A 21267-nucleotide genomic window follows, 5' to 3' on the forward strand; every position below is an offset into this window, starting at 1 on the left:
TATTTTCTAATAAAAATAATATCAAAGCTGTCAAGGTAAGAAACATCTGCCTATTTGAGGTGATTGACACTGGCAAAGGTGAGTGGAAAATTATAAATTGTAGGTAGGCCTGTTGATATTATTAATAATATAAATAATAATTGTATGCAGCACTTAATAAAGGTCAAATAAATAGGCCTATAAAATAAATACATTTTAAAAAACAGTGAAATTATAATAATATGAGCAATAGATCAATAGATCACAGCAGTTGTGCTGTGTCCTGCACGTCATTGCTCTCATCCATGGCCAAAGCAAAAAACTCGAATTCTGACGCTTTCTCATTCAGCTGGTCATACACGTTGTCCCCCAAATCTTCGGTTCGCCTGGTCATAGTAGGTGCGGAGAGACTCACCGCATTGAGCGCATCCTTCTTGTCGGGACACACCTCCTCGGCCACAGCAAGCATGCATACTTTAACAAAGTCCCCATCAGTAAACGGCTTTCCACGGGTAGCTAGTAGGTGAGCTACCTTATAGCTAGCTCAGACAGCAGCCTGGTTGATCTGGGTTTGGTGAAGGAATACATTCTGTTGTGCAGCCAGTCCGCATTTCATCCTCCGAATCCTGTCTTCTCTTGTTTGCCCTCGCAAACTAGCATACTCTTTGTGGCGGGTTTCATAGTGACGACGCAGATTATATTCTTTGAAAACCGGCACACTTTCTTTACATACAAGATAAACTGCACGGTCCTTACACTGAACGAAAAAATAATCGGTGGTCCACTGTGCTTTAAAAACTCTGCACTCTCTGTCAGCTTTTCGCTTACCGCTAGCCATTTTGCTGTCCTGAACACTGACAGTTCTCTGCGCATGCGCTGCCTGTCACTGCTTGATCGCGAGCATATGACGAAAATTCGGAAAATATGAATAGTTCATTTTATAACTAAATATCAATTTTAATTGATAAAATCAACAAAATACAAGATGCAGACATGTTATTATTTGCCAAAAAGCAATTTAAAAAAATAGGCCATGACCACTTTTGGGGATTGCCTCATAGGGCCGGTTCAAGTGATGGGGGGCAGAGGGGCTGGGGGGCCGGTCAAAGGGGGGTGGCGGGCCAGATCTGGCCCGCGGGCCGTAGTTTGGTGACCCCTGATGTAAAGTGATATTTAGAAAAGCCTTCAGACAATTTCAGTCTACCTTTTGACTGTTACGTTGCAAAACAGAGAGATAATGTCTCCTCTTATAGCTTAGAGAGCCGACATGCTATAAAGTTGTAGCTTGACTCTCAGAAGTAATCACTCTCTGAAAAACTGTTACCTGTTAAAAGAAATGTCCAGACAGATGTATATGTGTACAGTGGTTTACTGTTGCTCAGTGCTGCTTAGCACGATGATTTAAAGAAGGATGCTACAGGAGGGTGGCTTGTGCCATGATGATGTCATACATAACAGCAAACCGTTAATGTAATATACTATTTTCAAGTGTGTGATCTATGCATCATATATGATATTTCATTTACTTTGGCACCCATGGTCTAGACACAGTCCTTCACTGCAATATGATAATATAGTGCAGCCCTGGCACCTGGATTCAATTTGGGGCTTCTACTATGCTAGTGAACACAAGCTGGCAATTCAAAAAATACCTCATGGAATGAAAGTAACTTTGACAAATCACCACTTGAACTTTCCAGTGATGTATTTGACTTTGCAGCACTATTCCACTTCATCTGCTTGGAAATTCATAAACACATGACATCAAAAACAGTTTTCATTCAACTGTGGTCGTAACACTTCTTTAGGATCTCCAGTTTGAAGGAAACTGCCCGTATACCATACAGGCCAGTGGGCCAGGATAGCTGCAGCTACTGATTTAAATGAACACAGAATACCCTTAGTCCAGTATGACATAGTGTATTGACAAAGTCAGTGGAGTCACATTTTGTAAATTGGAGTTATCCTTACTCGAGGTGTTTGCATAATTTGTAGGTGTAAATCAAAACTACAAGCCCAGAAAAGTTGAAGCTCTGCCATGAATCTGGGCAAGCTAATAAAAGTCACTAACTGGCATACATTCCATTCTTTAAAAGGTATGAGAAAAGTAAAGGATGGCACAGCTGTTCATTAAAAAGGGCTGTGAACTTAGACACATGATGTAGTACAGATACAGATCAGGAGACATCCTCAAGAAGTTTGGATTGGATTATAGAAGATACAGCCATTCTAAATCTAATGAAACCTAACTTACATTGGACTTCGTGCCAATTACAAGTTCGCAATATTTTGTATGAAATCTTTCTTAATTAAAGACAACACTTTAATAAGTTTACATCAAGGTATATAATGTTTTCTAAAATTCTGTATTTTAGTGCCTGCTACTAATTTTGGTAAACTTCTACTGTGGCCATCATAACCAATAGTGATCAAGCAAATGTAAAAACAAAACTGTCTTAATGCGCTTTCCTGGGTGTTTCATTAACCACTGCTACAGGCGAAACATAAATAGGTAATAGGGTCTGAGGGCACGCTTGTCCTGCCTGCTAATGAACAGTTCAAGGCCATTAAAGATTTCCAGTTTGACTCTACCAAGGGCTTTTATAAACTGCAGCTGGATGGGAAGCCAGACAGTCTTCTGTTTTTGTAACAGAAAACATGATGTTTCTGTACATACTAGAAGTATGCATCCAGACTAGAAGTGTACATTGTGGGACTGGATCCTTTTTACTGTCATGTGGGTGGGAGTGGAAGGTCAGTTATGAAGCTTGTGGACAAAGAAAGACCACATTAAATAATACGGGAGTGTATTGGTCACGATAGATTGCTTGTGAGGTTGTTTACCAGGTTTACTCATTCATCTTCAGTAAATGATTAATCCTGGAAGTTGAGATTATTAATTGATCATTGCAAAGTTCGTTAGAAAATATTGTATGCAGGTACCTGCAAAAATAACTGGAACAGGAGAGCGTGATCAAGAATGTCTGTGGGAGCAGGTGGGATTGGCCAGAATTCCTTCAGGAGTGGATAAATGGAGATTTAAAAGAGTCCCAAGCACACTTCTGATATATTCTGTAATCTATTCTGGCTTGCGTATGTTACAAGTGTAGGCCATAAGATTCTGGCCACATTGTTGCTTTGGACACAATATACTGTATGATAAAGCACTTGTGCATGATGAAATGATTCAGATTCACATTCACATTACAGCAGAGAATGGTGAGGCCTATTCATTATGTTGCATGTTAATGATCAACAACAGAATAAATATTCATTTAATTTTCGCCATTCAGGTGATTCTATTTGTGCTGGCACTTTGACTATCCTTAGCTTAGTATCAGAGTGGACCTCAGTAGTCCTTTTCTACACTCATAACCATACCTGTTCCCTTTTGCTTTTCGCAGTGGGAAGAGATCAGTGGTGTGGATGAGCACTACACACCGATTCGGACCTTCCAGGTGTGCAATGTGATGGAGTATAGCCAGAACAACTGGCTGAGAACCAACTGGATCCCTCGCAGCTCTGCTCAGAAGATCTATGTGGAGCTCAAGTTCACTCTGAGAGACTGCAATAGCATCCCACTAGTGCTGGGAACCTGTAAAGAAACCTTCAACTTGCACTACCTGGAGACAGACGAGGACCAGGGCAGTAAGTTCCGTGAGCACCAGTTCTCGAAAATAGACACCATCGCTGCCGATGAGAGCTTTACTCAGATGGACCTGGGCGATCGCATTCTTAAACTCAACACAGAGGTGCGAGAAGTAGGTCCAGTGACTAAGAAAGGCTTTTACCTGGCCTTCCAGGATGTGGGGGCTTGTGTGGCCCTGGTGTCAGTACGGGTGTACTTTAAGAAATGCCCTTTCACAGTACGGAACCTGGCCATGTTTCCTGACACAGTGCCCATGGACACTCAGTCATTAGTGGAGGTGAAGGGCTCCTGTGTCAACAACTCCAAGGAAGAGGACCCTCCCAAAATGTACTGTAGCACTGAGGGAGAATGGCTGGTACCCATCGGGAAATGTTTGTGTAACATTGGCTATGAGGACCGGGGAGTCACCTGCCAAGGTATAGTCTCTCTTCCTCTTTCATTTCCTATTTGCAGTGCCTTTCATTTCACGGCCCATTTTGTTTCTTTCATCAGCATAATGCACTAGCACCAATACTATATACAACCACTCTAAACGAGATGCACAATCTGTTGTTGGAGTTTCATTCATTTGTTTGTTTAAAACCATTTATTTGTTGTCTGCTGAGAATGTAAGTGCTTTTAAATGTTTAAATTTGTCTACTACTTGGAGAACAAGAATTGTTTCTTTCTCATAGAAATACAGACACACCTCTATCTGTAAGCCACAGTGAGCGTGCTGGGACTGAGGAGTATGAGCATTCAGTTCAACAGAAGAGATCGATCTGTGGTGTAGGCATTCACAAAGAGCAGCTTGAAGCAGTTAAGATTGTGAAATACACTTCGGTATCACCTCATCAGGAGACAGAATAGATGTGTGTTTGGCATCCAAGACTTTGTGATGGAAGGTGTGTGTGTGTGTGTGTGTGTGTGTGTGTGTGTGTGTGTGTGTGTGTGTGTGTGTGTGTGTGTGTGTGTGTGTGAAAATGTTCTTAGAAGATCCTGCGAGTTACTCTGCCCTCTCATGCTGGTTTTATAAATGTAATATAAAAGATATAAAGGAAAATGGTTTATGTTCCTCCAGCTTTATTATAAATGTATGGACATTTTTTGGCGCTTTTGCCAGTTTCAGAATGTTAAATGAGCAAGAACATTAATGTTAGGATGGAAGTTCATTACAGCGGGTGCTGTCTCAGAGCAAGGAACCATGTTCTGAACCATGTATTTCAGCTGGCGTGTATAATTGTGAGAGGAGCCGTGGTTGAGAGGGTTGATAATAAATTGGCTGGCAGCTGGCTTGTAGAGAGATTCAGTCCTGTCTGTGGTATTATTTGAGTTAAGCCAGCTCCCAAGAGAAATCACTACAGCTCATAGAGTGCTCTGTATCCTTCTCCTCCTCTCCAACTGGGCCTCAAGATGTTTTTCAGTTCGGGAATTCAGTGTGATACTTTTCGATGTTCATGGATGCATTAGAATTGATTGAGAGCCATTGAGGTTGAAGATGTGTGGGCCTGCCTTAGAGATAGATAGATGGAGATATTATGTGCCAAACTGTGTTCGCTGAGAAATTGCTGAAGGCGCTCTGAGCATCTATTAAAAAAGATATATCTGATGCTAAGTTCTTTATATGAAAACATGAAAAGATTTTTGGTTAACATTGCACATCTCCAATTTTCAAAAAGGTAGTACTTGGATGCTTTAGATTTGTGTTTTTGATTAGTGCACTATTTAAGTGTTATTAGTCATGCAATTAGTAAACAGCATTGGTCATAAAATGGCCATAAACTGAGATTTAGTACCTGGAATTTTAAATAGGACTGTTAGTTAGAATGCACTTATATTCAAGGGCAAAACACTGCATCCTTTTGAACAAAATGAAAAATACATCCATCCATCCATCCATCCATCCATCATCTGTAATTGCTTATCCTGTGCAGGGTCGCGAGCAAGCTGGAGCCTATCTCAGCTGATTATGGGTGAGAGGCAGGGTACACCCTGGGCAAGTTGCCAGATCATCGCAGGGCTGACACATAGAGACCAACAACCATTCACACTCACATTCACACCTACGGTCAATTTAGAGCCACCACTTAGCCTAACCTGCATGTCTTTGGACTGTGGGGGAAACCGGAGCACCCGGAGGAAACCCACATAGACACGGGGAGAACATGCAAACTCCACACAGAAAGGTCCCCGTTGGCCACTGGGCTTGAACCCAGAACCTTCTTGCTGTGTGGCAACAGTGCTAACCGCTACACCACTGAAAAATACAGTTAATTTAATTTGTAGCAGTTTGTAGGTAAGTTTCACAATGAATAAAATGGTCAAATATTGCACGGTAACGTTCACAGTAAACAAAAAATATCCATTAATTCTGATTGTGATATAAATATTTCCTCATTTTTATTTGCCTCTGTAACGGCCTCCAACCTGAGGAGATTTCAGATCCTCTGAGTTGTAATATTTAGTTCTTATTCTCCCTGACATGTTGTAACTACCAGATATGACACACTGCCTTCTGTAAATCAGGATTGCAAAATGAAAGGGTTATGATAAAGCTTCTTTTTTACCTTATGTTGCAGGATCCAGCCATAAAGGAATCCTAGTTTGTTGTGCATAAAGTACGTAGTAGGGTTGTTTGTTTGTTTGTTTGTTTGTTTGTTTGTTTGTTTGTTTTAACCCAACACTCATACACTCATATGAGATGCAAAGTTCTACTTGACTACACTCTCAGAAAATAAAGTATATTTTTGTACCTTTACAGGTACAACGGCTTGTCATTGGGGCAGTTCCCTCTAAAGTACTTATTTGTACCCTTTATATACTGCTTGGGAACAGATATATAAATTTTTGGCCCTAAAAAGGTACACATAGTTACCTTGAGGTCCAAAAATGAGCCCTAGGGGGTACAATAGTGTAGATTGTACCTTGGATGACAGAAATGGACTTCTACTGTACCCCTTTTCTTACAGTATACTATATTTAGTTTTGAATGTCAGAAATCTAACATGAAGGTTTCTGCTGTACTTTTGCCTGCAAATATTTTTGTGAATCATAAATGTAACAAACAACAGTAATAATAATAATAATGGGCGGCACGGTGGTGTAGTGGTTAGCGCTGTCGCCTCACAGCAAGAAGGTCCTGGGTTCGAGCCCCGGGGCCGGCGAGGGCCTTTCTGTGCGGAGTTTGCATGTTCTCCCCGTGTCCGCGTGGGTTTCCTCCGGGTGCTCCGGTTTCCCCCACAGTCCAAAGACATGCAGGTTAGGTTAACTGGTGACTCTAAATTGACCGTAGGTGTGAATGTGAGTGTGAATGGTTGTCTGTGTCTATGTGTCAGCCCTGTGATGACCTGGCGACTTGTCCAGGGTGTACCCCGCCTTTCGCCCGTAGTCAGCTGGGATAGGCTCCAGCTTGCCTGCGACCCTGTAGAAGGATAAAGCGGCTAGAGATAATGAGATGAGATAATAATAATAATAAATTGTTTTTTGTAAGACAAAAAAAAGCAAACAAACAGAGAAACATTTTGAAAAGTGTCTTTGACATGTTTAGGAGGGATTGTTTTCTCCCAATCTATTATTCATCAAATGCAAATCATAGAAAACATATGTGATTTTTTCCCCCCCTTTCTCATTTTACCCCATGAAAGGAATGAGCTGTAGAAGCAGCCAAAAGGACTCTTTCACTGAAACTAAATACAAATTCTGATGTCTGAGGCCTAACCATACATTTGAAATAGTTGTGCATGGTCATGCATTTTTTGCTCTCCGGTTTTTCTAGCCTGTGGTTTGGCATGAACTTGATGCATCTGAAGGTGACTGCTCCAAACAATTTGTCAATCCCAACACCGATTTGTGGCGTGTAAAACCGGGGGCCTGACAAGTGGTTCTTTGTGTTACTTTCATGTAAGTGATGATGACAATACAATGAGAGAGACTGAGTGATGGAGTGCGTGAACTAATGAGTGAGTATGCAAGTGAATGAATGAGTGAGTGTGCTTGCGCCATTTGTTTTTAGATACATTCTCATTTTTCTGTAGTATTGTAGTAACTGGAGATTTGTGCATTATCCCCCTGATTACTCTGGAGTGAAACAGCGATAATGCAACAGCGAGTCCCTTCAGGGCACCATCCATTTTTCGATGTTATCCTATTTGTGTGGTGCTTGTGTGAAAGTTTAGATGTATTTGACAATCTCTTATTAGTTTCGGGGGAGACTAATGGACACTAATAAGGGCTTGTATTACAGGAGTGTGACAGCTGCACCTCCATACTCATAAGCACATTTGTAGGGGAAGGGTGTTACTCAGAGCTCACTCTGCAGGCCTGCTGTGTTAATGGATTGATTACTGTGCGGAGTCCAAGTGTCGCTCTAACACAGATATTTTGAGGTATGCAGATGCAGAATTTCATCATCTTGAGTCCGGATCTGACACATAGAGAGGACACAGCACTGAAGGAGATCCTTTGTTGAATATTTCATGTGCTCTTGTGTTTGAGGAGGTAGTTGTGAGAGTCAGTACATTTACCGTGACAGATTAATTGAGAATTATAATTTTCTTTGCTGACAAAAAAATACTTAATAAAAATGTTATTGTCATACCACTGGATATACAGTATCAGTCTAAAGTTTGTACACACCTACTCATTCATAGCTTTTTCTGTATTTTGACTATTTTCTGCACATTGTGGAACAATACTGAAGACATCAAAACTACGAAACAATATATGGAACATATGTGGAATTATGTGTTGAACAAAAATTGTTAAAAAATGCTTCATATTTTAGATTCTTCATAGTAGCCAACGTTTACCCTGATGACATTTTGCACACTATTGGCATTATCTTAAACAGCTTCATGAGGTTGTCACCTGGAACGCTTTTCAATTAACAGGTGCCTCGTCAAAAGTTAATTACTGCAATTTCTTGCCTTGTTATTGTGTTTGAGATCAAACAGTAAATAGTAAATAATAATAATACAGTAAATAGCCCTATTCCACAACTGTAGTAAATCCATATTATTTCAAGAACCGCTCAACTAAGTAAAGAGAAACAACATCCATCATGACGTGTCTCTTAATGAATAAAAATAAAGAAAAAACATTGAATTAGAAGGCGTGTCCAAACTTTTGACTGGTACTGTATGTGAGACATTTTACACCAAAACAGTGTTTAGAAATACAAAATAATAAAAATGTGAAATGTTTCTGCTTTATTGGGGTCAAAGCAAAGACACAAACTTGTCAGATAGTATCTTATAACTCCGTGGAGTCAAAATATTAAGCACTTACAATATTTGAAATGGTTGAAGTATTCTAACTACAGATTATGCAGTAGAATTAATTCTACCCTTTCTTCGACGGAAAGTAAATTAATGTGATTATGTTATTGAAGGTTACTTTGATTGTTTGTGTCAATTAATTCACTGGAGAATTAACCTGAAGGAGATAACAACTTGATTTTCTTTTGTTCATTATCAGCTATAACAGTATTAGCAATACAAGGGTGTGAAAGTTTTAAAAGTCACCTTCTTTTAGCATAAATGTGTTGTTAATTTACTTTCAGTACAGCTTCACTGGCCGTGCATCGGTACATTCCGAGCGAATGTGAATGTACGGCCTGTTACGATAATGACACAGAGCACTAAAATCTGTATTAAAGTCTTAACAATAATTTGATCTTAAAACAGCAAATAAAAAGACTGTGTGATCCGGATGTCTGTCTGCTTTCTGAGCTTCCCATGTTCGCAGCTGCCACAGGGCTCCTTTGAGAGCTGCAGTGGTTTACATTCCTCCTGGCTTTACCAGGATATACAATCCCCATGCTCACTATCCCTGATTAGTTATCAGATCTTATTAATGCTGCTCTAGAAAGTGCAATGGGTATTTTAACAAGCCCTAAAGCCTTACTGAATGAAAGACACTGGACCAGAGAACTGTGTTTAGTGCACACCGATCCTATTCTTACATTTCAGCAGTGGAGCAGTCCATGCACTTTGGGCTAGGCCTTCACTGGGGTCTGTATCACTAAGAAAACAGTTTTGGATAGAAAGGATCACAGCGTGGACATCATACATTACAGAGACTTAACGTGTAACAACCTTAAAATAGAAAGAGAATACTGGTCTTTAACAACTGCACCACATGTAGCCATTAACAAAAAGATTTACAGTGACCATGATGAAATCCTATCCCTATTTAAAGGACTAAAAACATCACATGCATATCCAAATGGTAGCCATTTTAAATTAACTGCTAAGAAAACCCATAACAGTATAGTTTGTTTTAAACCAACTTTTTAATGTGCAATTAAGAAGGTACAATGTACTGAAAATCTAAGAAGTGTGAGGTAGACTTAACCTGATATACATTTAACAGTTATTCCACGAAATCGAGTCGCACAAGAGCTGATAGCCGACAAGGCATGTAATGCCGAGTTGGCTATAAGCCATGTATGACAAGATTGAGTGGAAATTTTTTTTATTATATCCACATTAACTGGATTTTGAGAAACAACATTTTTATTTTTTGGAAATTTGATAAATAAAAACTTTATACAAAACGTCCGATAAAATCATTTCCGCTTAGAATGTAAACAAACCGATGAAATTACAGTAGCAATTTGTGACAGATGCGATAATAATAATTCTTGAAAAATTTAAAAAAAGATATGTTCTTACCATGAAATACTTTCATTCTGTATTTTGTTGCTTTTTTGTATTTTGGGGGTTTTGTTTTTGAGTATTTTTATTTCGTCCTTGGTTGGTTCAGTAACACAGTCCACCGTTTTCTTCTTCTCCTTTAGGGATTTTTGGCGGTTGGCAAATCAACTTAAAGGTGCAGTACTGCCACTGACTGGGCTGGAGTGTGGAACAGGAGATATGGGGTGGGGTGGGGTGGGGTGGGGTGGGGGTGAGGCGCAATATTCTTTTAGCTATCTCTGTTTCTTTTAAATACTTGATAAAGTGCTATATCTGACTTGATGCACTCCGCCATTTTGTTTTTCTCTACTCACAGTATATGAGCTGATATCCTAGTAGTAGAGTAGCCAATCAAAGTGTGTGATTGCTCATATCCAGTGAGTGCGGATAGAATAGACATAAATAGATAGTGCTTACAAAATTTGGTTAAACCTTACTCAAGAGAACATGGTGTTGCATTTATTTAAAAAAAACATAGATGCAAGTTTATTTGTTTTCTTCTGGTAAATGTTATACCTTAATTTTATTAGCATATGTTTCATCATGAAAAAAAGTGTAACACTAATTACTGACCCAATGATGGGTCAGTGCTAATGGTGGTACTGATCTCTATTCCAGACTGTCTTCGTTTTTTCATTAAAATTTGTCCTCAAAATGCCATCGCCAGGGGATTTGTGATGGAATCTAGCTGTCCTCCTTCTGCCATTGCAGCAGGTTGATATATTTCATTTTTGTTTTAATCGGCACACACTAATATATAATATAATAGGTTTTTGGCCTATTTTCTGAATTGCACAGCTCACAATAATTACAATAGATTTATACACATATAATATATTATGTGTGTATAAATCTATTATACATATCATAATCTATTATCACATATAATATATTATATGTATATATTATATACATATAATGTGTGTGACTAGCAAAAAGAATAATACATCTGAGTGAAGCACTGACTGCATGCAAATGTGAGTGACTGGGAGAATATCACCACTTTCTGAAAATCTTAAGCAGTTGGACCTCAGACTCAAACTTGGAAAAATTAGAGAACAAATTCCAATCGGCTAAAACCTCCTCCACCATTTTCTTTTCACTGCCAAAATCTTCACACAGGAACAGAACGTTGAAAGGGAAATGACTGAGAATATACACGTGAGCACAAAAATATATTGCATGTGGTTGTTTATTCATTTTTACTGTGAAAGTTTCAGGTCAGCAGAGAAGCCTTCACTGGCTCTGAGTGCACCAGGGCATTTCAGGGAGATTTCAGTGCTCATCGTGTTTGTGTGATGCTCTGTCTCAGGGTCCCATTTCTGCTGCAATTTAGTCCCTCTGTTTCCCTGCATGACTAAACTGAGTACTTCTTCTCCCACTGATGGGACTGAATTTTTTTTTTTTTGCACGTCATTATATGTCTATTTAAGAGAAGCATTTCTCCTTTAAATGCCCCTTTGTGTATATATAAAACAGATGCTTCATTTGAACATTTTAATGGATTTCCTCCTGAAAGTTTCAGGATTGGTACAGTGTTATGTGGAGCCAAGAAGAATTTAGCTCCTTTGTAAGAGACATGAGTTTCCTTGAAATCAGTAAAAGCTTAAATTAAATACAGCTCCAAATCAACCCCTATTAAAATCAAGCCCATCTCCCTTGATTCTTTTTTTAGTACTGGCCATTCTCTGAAAAGGCACAGATGTTGTTATTGTAAAGTACGGTATATTGTATTATTGCAATGTAAACTAAAGATGCTAAAAACGCCCTGTACTTTCTGTGCTGTATTTCATACACTGGATATTCCAAATAACCTGTAGAAGCCAGGCCAGTGTAACCTAGTGTAGCCATTTGACATTCTCATAATACAGGTAGCAGTAGCAATAGTCACAGTAAATAAGGCCAGGGGTCCTCTGAGCAGAGTCACAAGTCGGAATGTTTGCTTGATTAATCTGCGCATTGCTGCTGATGCTCTGTGACGTGGTTAAGGGTGGTAATGTTCTGTCTTGGTGGCTGACGGTTCTAGCTGGAGGATCAAAGGCTGGTTTTGCATGCCTAGGTATTGGTCGCATGCCACATGTTTTCTATCACTCTCCACCCTTTCTCTAAATGCTTTCCCGTGTTTCCCCCCATACAAACTTGCAGGGCTCATGTACATTGTCAAGACATTGCTTCATGTCACCCCACTGCTGATGGTCCAAATCATTGCTCCGAAACAATGGCAAAGCCACGGAATGGCCAAAGTGCTCCCACATGGAATGAAAAACTGAGTGTGAACTGTTCTGCTTTTTGGAGTTGTAGTGCTTTCAGGTTTCATTCATATTAAAGACTCTGCTGGGGCCATTTACAATAATGAGAAGACCAAATGAGGCTTCTGACTCCGTCTGCTTTTGCTCAGACCCGAGAAAGACTTGAGAAACAAATATTCACCTAGCTTATTAGGACATGCACTGCATACTGTCACTTCCTAGTCAAGGGAAATACCATACATACATACAACACCGCTAGAAATGAGCTGCAATTTAAACTTCCTTGTGTGTTTTTGATTTACACATGTTTTGAGTGATTACACAGAAAGCTGTGTCTGAGTATGTATTTAACTGGAAACTGTAAGAACATGTAAGAACATATTTAACTGTCAAACATGAGAGTTTCGTTTTTGGCATGACTGGCCGGTTTGTTTTCTGTTCATAATTTATTATTTTTTTAATATGACGAACATATTCAACCTTACAGTAATTTATCTTAGAAAGTTAAAGCCATGACCAAAGTGTGTGTGTGTGTGTGTGTGTGTGTGTGTGTGTGTGTGTGTGTGTGTGTGTGTGGGGTGTACATGTTTTATGTGGCACACCAGAATTGGAATAAATATAGTTTGTTGGCCAAGTGATAAAAAAAAAAATCCAACATTTGTTTATGATGTACATCAAAAACAGCTCTCAGGAATGTAGCACTGATTTACAATGTTCTCCTCTTGGAAAAAGCGGTGAGGATTTTATAGAGTAGCTACAAATATTTACATTGACCTGCTGAACAACACAGAAAAAGGTTGTTCTAGAAGTAAGTTTCCTTGTTTTCAGTTTGTTTGCTGAGCTTGTTTATTAGGAATGTTGTGTCAGGTTATTAGCTGCCTTTGCCAGATGAACTAAAGAGCTGATCCAGTCTCCCATGCACCTTGAGTGTTGAGTTTGCTGGCAATTAGCTGGAGTTGGGGAGAAGATAGGTTTTATATGCTGTAGCGAGCAATGGAGCTGTTCTAGTGTTTACTCACCTCACAGTAACTGCATCTCCTCAGGCTCCTTCTGGCCCACTAAATGACGCTGAGTAATCAGGCTTTGACTCATGGCCTTGGATGTAAGAGGGTTTTTTTTTCCTGTTTTTCCTTCGTATGGTAACGGTTTGACACCTTTGCAGGACAAACTACCTACTCGTACATCAGGCCAGAAGCTTTGTTCTTCACAGCGTAGTCATTGCTAGGTTTGCTTTAGGCCTATTATGCTAGAATTATTCTTCATAAACTCAGGTCAGGTCCCAGATGGAAGCTATTATTGTACCTCTGACTCACTGCACTTGGTTTTTCTATCAATTTGAAGTTAGGGGACACTCACTCCCTGACTATTTTTCTAGCTGCTTTTCCACTGACCTTAAAGCATTTTCCACCATAAAGACTAATGTTTGACATTTTCCATGGGCAAATTGAAGTGAGATTGTTTCAGGATGGGCTTATGCATGTAGTAACTATGAAGGTTAGAAATCGAAACTGGTCAAGGCAAGAATAATTCTTTAATTCCTTTCAAAAACCAATTTCCACAGACAGCAGCAAAACAATGAAAAGAATGTGATAGAAATTATTTATTGAAATCAAATCTGTTGACTGGCTCTAAAACTAAGTGTTGTGATGCAAAATGTGAAAGGTTAATGTTGTTATTATTTGATCCAGCAGTGAGCTATGTATAGGCTATGCAGGATAATGCATTACTACATTTTTGACACTTCCCTCTAAACACCCAATGAGATATAGTTTACTTTTGAAAATCTCATTATTTCAGTGTATGTAAGAAAAAACTAATTAAATCTGAGAAACCCATACAGTAGTAATGCTGTTTATATGCAGAGATTAACTGTGGTGGAATCTTGTGGGGAAGGGAGCAGTCGAAATAACAGCATGAGTTCACAAACACTGCATTTTTTATTGAAGGCACCATTGACAAATCCTAACCAAAAGAATTAATTATGGAGAAGAGAATCCAACAGTGGGTGAGGCGGGTGTAGTGTGTGCCTCTGCGTGGGTCTTACTGCTCCGAGACTCCATAAGGCATAATCTGTTCTTGCCAGCGAAAGTGTTGTTGTTGTTGTTGTTGTTGTTATCAACTTTCCTTCTGTGGCTCCAGAGTGGGTTGGTCAGAATTAGTCTAGAGAAGGCTCTATCTGAAATGGCTGATTTTCACTTCAAAGACTGTAACACCAGGGCCTGGAATGTAAATCCCATGCTGCAGATGCAGCCGCTGGTCAGGCTGTTTATTTGGGATGGCCCCTGTTGGTGGATGGGACGTGGGCTAGAGGGGGGTGTGACTGTGATCGATGAGCGTGCTGCTAGTTTGACAGCAGGACAAGGCCATTCTGACAGCCAGTGTTCCAAGCATACTTCAGGCTGAGTCCCCCACCCCCCGCACGCCTGCCTTCCCTTTGCTCAGTCTTCACAGGGGGAAGTGACCCATTCACCAAGATAAACACAATGGCAGTCTCTTTTGGCACTGTACAGCACTTTCTTCTTCTTCTTCTTCTTCTTCTTCTTCTTCTTCTTCTTCTTCGTCTTTTTTTTTCTCCAAAATCACATTTCAGTTTTGACAGGACTGTCATTAATCAACTATTCACTTGAGCTGCTATGTTCTATTGCTCTTTGAGGAACGGCAAATGAACATCTGTAAATTAACAAGTGAAGCTGTTTCTCTGACCTTTCTTTCAGTAAGGTTGTGAAATACACAACTGCAGATGAATTGCAAATCCAAACACTCCCATTCTCTGAATTCTTACACTTTCACGGCCCTGGCTTGACATCTCTCCTGGTGAGAGTAGCAATACTAAAACAATACAAGTCCAAGCTGGTAATATGTATGTCAGACCGTCTACTCATAGACCATCTACTGAGATATTTGGACTGCCTGCATTCCCTGGGCCCTGTTTGCATAAGCTAGGGTGCTTGACAATTGTATTTTGAAGTCAGCGCTGAGCTTTTCAAGCATTTTGCCTTAGTTGGTGCTGTAGGCAGAAGGATTATAAGATTTCTGCTGTGATTTGGTTTCTGCTACTCTGTAGAAAACACATCATCTGTTTTTGTCACACTGGACTACAAACCACAGTGGAGAGGATAATGGTAATGATGCTGTATCATTTGCTTGTTTTCTGATCTCCTTTTCCTAATTAATTCATTTGAAAAGCTACATCTATAAAATCACAAAATAGGTACGAATTAAAATAATTATTTGGGTATGATTATCTTTCAGACTCATCTCTCATCTCATCTCATTATCTCTAGCCACTTTATCCTTCTACAGGGTCGCAGGCAAGCTGGAGCCTATCCCAGCTGACTACGGGCGAAAGGCAGAGTACACCCTGGACAAGTCGCCAGGTCATCACAGGGCTGACAATCTTTCAGACTAACTGGAATATTTTATACTTGAGAGTATGTGCAAGAAAAGTGTTTATTATGTAATTATACATAATAAGTTATTAAATAATTTATATGTAACAAACCTGATACTAAAGGTGTGTGTGTGTGTGTGTATATGTATGTGTATACTGTATATGACATCACTCCCAGTGTGTTCCTGCTGACTTGACACCTGTTGTCAAAATGGCGAACCGGTTCAAAATTAAAATTCTTTTGATTAACGTGTGTGTGTGTGTGTGGGGGGGGGGGGGGGGGGTCTTTTTCTTTTTTTTTGTGGATGTGTCCATATAAAAAACATTACATGGTTGTGCAAAGATACAAAGTTTATCTCCTTGTAAACTTCATGTCTTTAAGTAAGACATGAGTGTCTTTTAATCAATAACATTAAAAAAACTAATTGAATTAGGTGTGTCCAAAATTTTGTCCTGACAAAGTTTTGAACACACCTTCTAATTCAGTTAGTTTTCTTTATATAGATATAAAACAGTTATTCCACAAAATCAAGCCATGCATGAGCTGATAGCTGATGAGGCGCATAATGCCAAGTTGGCTATAAGCCATGTACAACGAGATTGAGTGGAATAACTGTTTTATTCTAGCCACATTCACTGAATTTTGAGAAAAAGAGCATTTTTATTTTTATTTTTTGCAAATTCAATAAATAAAAACTTTATACAACACGTCCAACAAAATCATTTCCGCTTAGAATGTAAACACACTGGCGAAATGATAGTAGCAATTTGTGAAAAATGCAATAATAATAATTCTTGAAAAATAAAAAATATACGTTCTTACCATCAAATTCTTTTAATCCATATTTTCTTGCTTTTTTGTGTGTATTTTTGGGGGTTTTGTTTTCGAGTAGAGTTTTTATTTCATCCTCTGTTGGTTCAGCAACACGCTCCGCCATTTTGTTTTTCTCTACTCGTGGTAAATGAGCTGATAGCCTCGTAGTTAGAGAATCAGAGCGTGCAATTGCTCATATCCAGTGAATGTGGATTGTGTGTGTGTGTGTGTGTGTGTGTGTGTGTGTGTGTGTGTGTGTGTGTGTATTCTGTATTGTGACTTCTACATTGTAGAACAACAAAGACATCAAAACCATCAAGTAACATATGGAATATATATGGAATTATGTGGGAAACAAAAAAATGTTAAAAAACCCAAAATATATTTCATATTTTAGATTCTTCAAAGTAGCCACTGTTTACCTTGATGATGCTTCGTACACTATTGCAGGGATGAGAGTAGGTGCTGATGAAAAAAGCAGAAAATCTGTAATAAGGGGGGTCCGAGGGGACACCCCCCGGGAATTTTTTTTCAAAATGAGACCTTACACACCCTATTTCCTGCAATCTGAGCTGTAGTTAATTAAAACACCTGATGCCTATTTTAATACTTATTGAAATAAAAACACTATTATATAGAACAATATGTATCAAAATCAATATGTGTATTGCATTCATTCAAAATAATATCTACATTTTATGGGGACTGGTTATTACTCATTGTCAACATCACTTGTTTTTCTAAAAAATGTCGATTAAAATTCATAATTATTTACAGTTCAATTAATAATTCAAATTTTCATATATTCAATATATTGAATTCAATAAAAACATTCATATCTTATGGAAACTGACCTTTTCCTAATGTCCACATTACTTGTATATGATTTCTTCACAATGTCTATTTAAACTTTAAAGTTATACAGTTATCAACACTGTCAGCTATAATTCAAATTATCATATATTCAATGTATTGAATCAAACAAATGCATATTTTATGGGGACTGTCTTTATCTTATTGTCCACAGCACTTGTATGTTTTCTTCAAAAGGAAAATGTCTACTGACACTTTTTAGAGTTAAGTTATTTACAGTTCCCAGTTATTTTTGAAACAAATTTTCATTTGATCATTTAGACTTCAGCTTCTTGGCCAAAGTCAAAAGCTCATCAGTCCTCTCTTTTTTCCTTTTTCTTTCATTAGCCAGCGCCTCCTGTGTTTTTACACACTCTAACCTGGTTCTCTTCTGCTCTCTCTCACACTCCTCTCTTGCTTTCCTTTTGCTTTGCTAAGCTTGTTTTTTATACCAGCATCAATTTCACGTACCTTCGCTTCATCTCGCTTGTCAATAGTATTCGGCATCTTGAGAAAAAACGCCGATTAGAGGAGCGTATTTTTGATATGCAGCTCATGAACATGTGTAAGTTTTGATAAAAGAAAGCGGATGTGGGTGTCTTTGTAAAAACTGTTTTGATTGGCTATTATGGCCTCGACATCGATGTTTTGACCAATAACAATGTAGATAACACGAATTTTACATCACATTCAACGAGATTAAACGAGACTAAAGATGGCGACTTACAAATAATGCGTAAACATCGTTGGAGTTAATAAAGTTTGAACAGCATGAAGGAACATACCCCAACCCCCCAAAATTAATTTTAAAAAATTCTCAACGGATTTGGCATAATATAAAAAGGTCGTTTTTTACTCAGAAAAAGCGGAAATCCGCCGAAAAGCGGAAAACTCTCATCCCTGCTATTGGCATTATCTTTACCAGCTTCATGAGGGAGTCACCTGGAATGCTTTTCAATTAATAAGTGTGCCTCATCAAAAGTTAATTAGTGCAATTTTTTTGCCTTCTTAACGCGTTTGAGATCAAACAGTAAATAGTAAATAATAAAAATACAGTAAATAGCCCTCTTCCACAACTGTAGTAATCCATGTCAAGAATCGCTCAACTAAGGAAAGAGTAACGACATCCATCATTACTTTAAAACATAAAATGTCTTTAAACAGTTTTTGAAGTGTCTTTAAAAAGCATTGAATTAGAAGGTATGTCCAAACTTTAGACTATATATACTATATCTTACGTACATATGTGTGTATATAAATTGCAGCAGTCTGTTAGTATCAGCTGCCATAAAACCTTAGATGTTAGAATAAAATAATTATTATCATGTTTAGAGATTTTCAATCTAGCAATCTGTTGATAAAACTGAAAAAGTAAGTGCATCCAAGGCAGGGACGCACCCTGCACACACACATTTGCACAATCTTTTTTACACCTGCGGTAACCAGTCTACCTGCCGGTATGTTTTTGAAAGTGTGTAGAACGTCACACAGACAGTAACTGGAGCTCAGAATCAAGTCAGGAACCCTGGAGCTGTGAGGCAGCAATGCCACTGTGCCACCATGCCACCTCCAAGCAAGTCATTGAGTATATTTCCTAAAAAAAACACATGTGGTGTGCTCAACCACCTCAACTGTATCCAGTGTTGATCAAACAAAAGATTGGAAAGTTATAGTGTTTAGATCTATGGTGTAATTGTATTATCTAAAGGTGCTTTTGGCCAAACAGTTCTTGGGACTCAGTGAGAGGAACTACACACTGGGCCGCTCCCCTGAGAATTACACACCTTCAAGGACTTTTTTTCTGTTTGCATTTGCACTGCCAGTTAGAACGCTGAATTGACATAAGCCGGCCGACAGTTGTCCACCAATTTTCTTGTTTTACTGTGAAAACAGAAAACTAGCAACATTAGGATTTAAACTTGTCCACTTTCGTGTGTGGTGTTTTAGTCACATGTTTCTTTTAGAAATGGATCATTCCATTGTACTATAGAGTGAGGGAGACCAGGAAGTGTTACATGTTGACAGTAAATCTTTATTTTACATTATAAAGAACGAATTTTTGGTGAAAATAGTTGGTGATTGCTTAAAGATAGACGGCCTTTCGATTTCATAAAATCAGTGAGATTTAGTTCCCTCTGAAATATGGTCATTGTTATATATGTTTATTTCTGTAATGTCTAAAAAAACCCAGACCATTCTGTGACTGGGAAGTTATTTAATGTGAGGGAATTTCTGAGCAAATAATGTGCATGAAATCACTCGCTTCACGCAGTCAAGCAGACAGAGGAAGTCTGTGTGCACATGCACAGGTTTACCTTCTTCTTTTCCTTCTTTTTTTGGATTTTACAGCAGCTGGCATCCACAGTGTTGCATTACTGCCATCTACAGGTTTACCTTTGACTGTGCACTGACAGTTATATCATTCTGTCGCTAAACGAACAGCTGATCATACCGAGGTACTCACTGACCGCCGATATTTATTAGTTTGGTCCTGCGTTTCCTTTTCTTCGCAACATAATGTCTTTTCTTCTCGCTTCCCGTTACTGTAGTTGGTCTTTCACGTTTCATTCACACACTCACGTCCTCCATTTTTCTCTCCTGTTTCAAATTTGTATCCCACAATGCCTTGCGCAAAAGGGGAAAGCCCACCATGTGATACATGACGTAGTATCTTGAATTGGGTCATGCTGAAGCAGGAAAAAATAGCACGGAATTTAGGGCCACGTGGCCCTTATAGGACCAGAGCAGGTGGGTGGAGCACAGAAGCACGGCAGGCCAGAACTGAGTTCTCAGAAACTTTTATTTTCTGTGGTATGTGTGGCTTTTCAGCTCATTCACTCTCTCACACACGCACACACATGCATTCTGGTCAGGAGAGAGCTCTCTTTCTCTGCTCTCTCACTCCCTTTATAGGGCGCGGTCACTGGGGAAGACACACAAAAACAGGTTAATTCACATCAGGTGCAGTGATTCTGCCACTTACCTTCCTTGACTCCGCCCTCCATTCACAGACCGACGCTTGACCACGCCCTCACTGCCACAGCCCTAAATTCATGAATTGTTCTATTTAAAAAAAAAACCTAATAAAGTTGGAAGTCTGTGATTTTAATTCAGTAGCTTTCAGTCCACTAAACAAAAATAATTGGGCGTCAGGGAAAATTCATTTTATGGCCTACACCTGAAAAATCTGAAAGGCAGTCTACCTTTAAATTATGTGTATCTAACATGTTAGTGTGGATTATTATTTTATAATAGGTTTTCTTCCATGATAACTAAAAAAAACATGGACAAGAACATTTAGTTTAATTAAGATTTTTATATTTTGCTTAGTTGCGTCAAAACCATGTTGAATTTCCTCTGTCACTCAATAAAGCCTGGACTTTACTGTCAGTCCATCTGTCCATGGCCTTTGGGTTTTTGTATTTGTTTTTTTTTTTTTTTCAAATTTTAGTGAAAAAAAAGTGTTAAAAAGTGTTAAAAGTGTTTAAAAAAAACAACGTTTCATCTTTTAGATTCCTCAAAGTCGTCAGTATTTACCTTGATAACGGCTTTGCACACTATTGGCATTATCTGAACCAGCTTCATGAGGTAGTCACCTGGAATGCTTCTCAATTAACAGGTGTGTCTTGTCAAAAATGGAATTTCTTGCCTTCTTAATG

At 38.8% G+C, this 21267-nt stretch overlaps 1 protein-coding gene across 5 annotated transcripts in view; it reads left to right on the forward strand.

The window, feature by feature from the left end:
- The window catches only part of epha3 (eph receptor A3), a 138170-nt gene that overhangs the window by 12492 nt on the left and 104411 nt on the right, over window positions 1–21267 (forward strand). For 3 of the 5 annotated variants that reach the window (XM_060929871.1, XM_060929873.1, XM_060929872.1), the window contains exon 3: window positions 3384–4044. In XM_060929871.1, coding sequence (XP_060785854.1) covers window positions 3384–4044 — 661 coding nt within the window. Of the gene's footprint in view, window positions 1–3383; window positions 4045–4302; window positions 4685–10406; window positions 10482–21267 lie in introns of those variants that run through there. The other 2 variants (XM_060929874.1, XM_060929875.1) reach the window with 2 other exon arrangements.

Source organism: Neoarius graeffei, chromosome 9 (assembly GCF_027579695.1).
Source record: "Neoarius graeffei isolate fNeoGra1 chromosome 9, fNeoGra1.pri, whole genome shotgun sequence".
Lineage (NCBI taxonomy): Eukaryota > Metazoa > Chordata > Actinopteri > Siluriformes > Ariidae > Neoarius > Neoarius graeffei.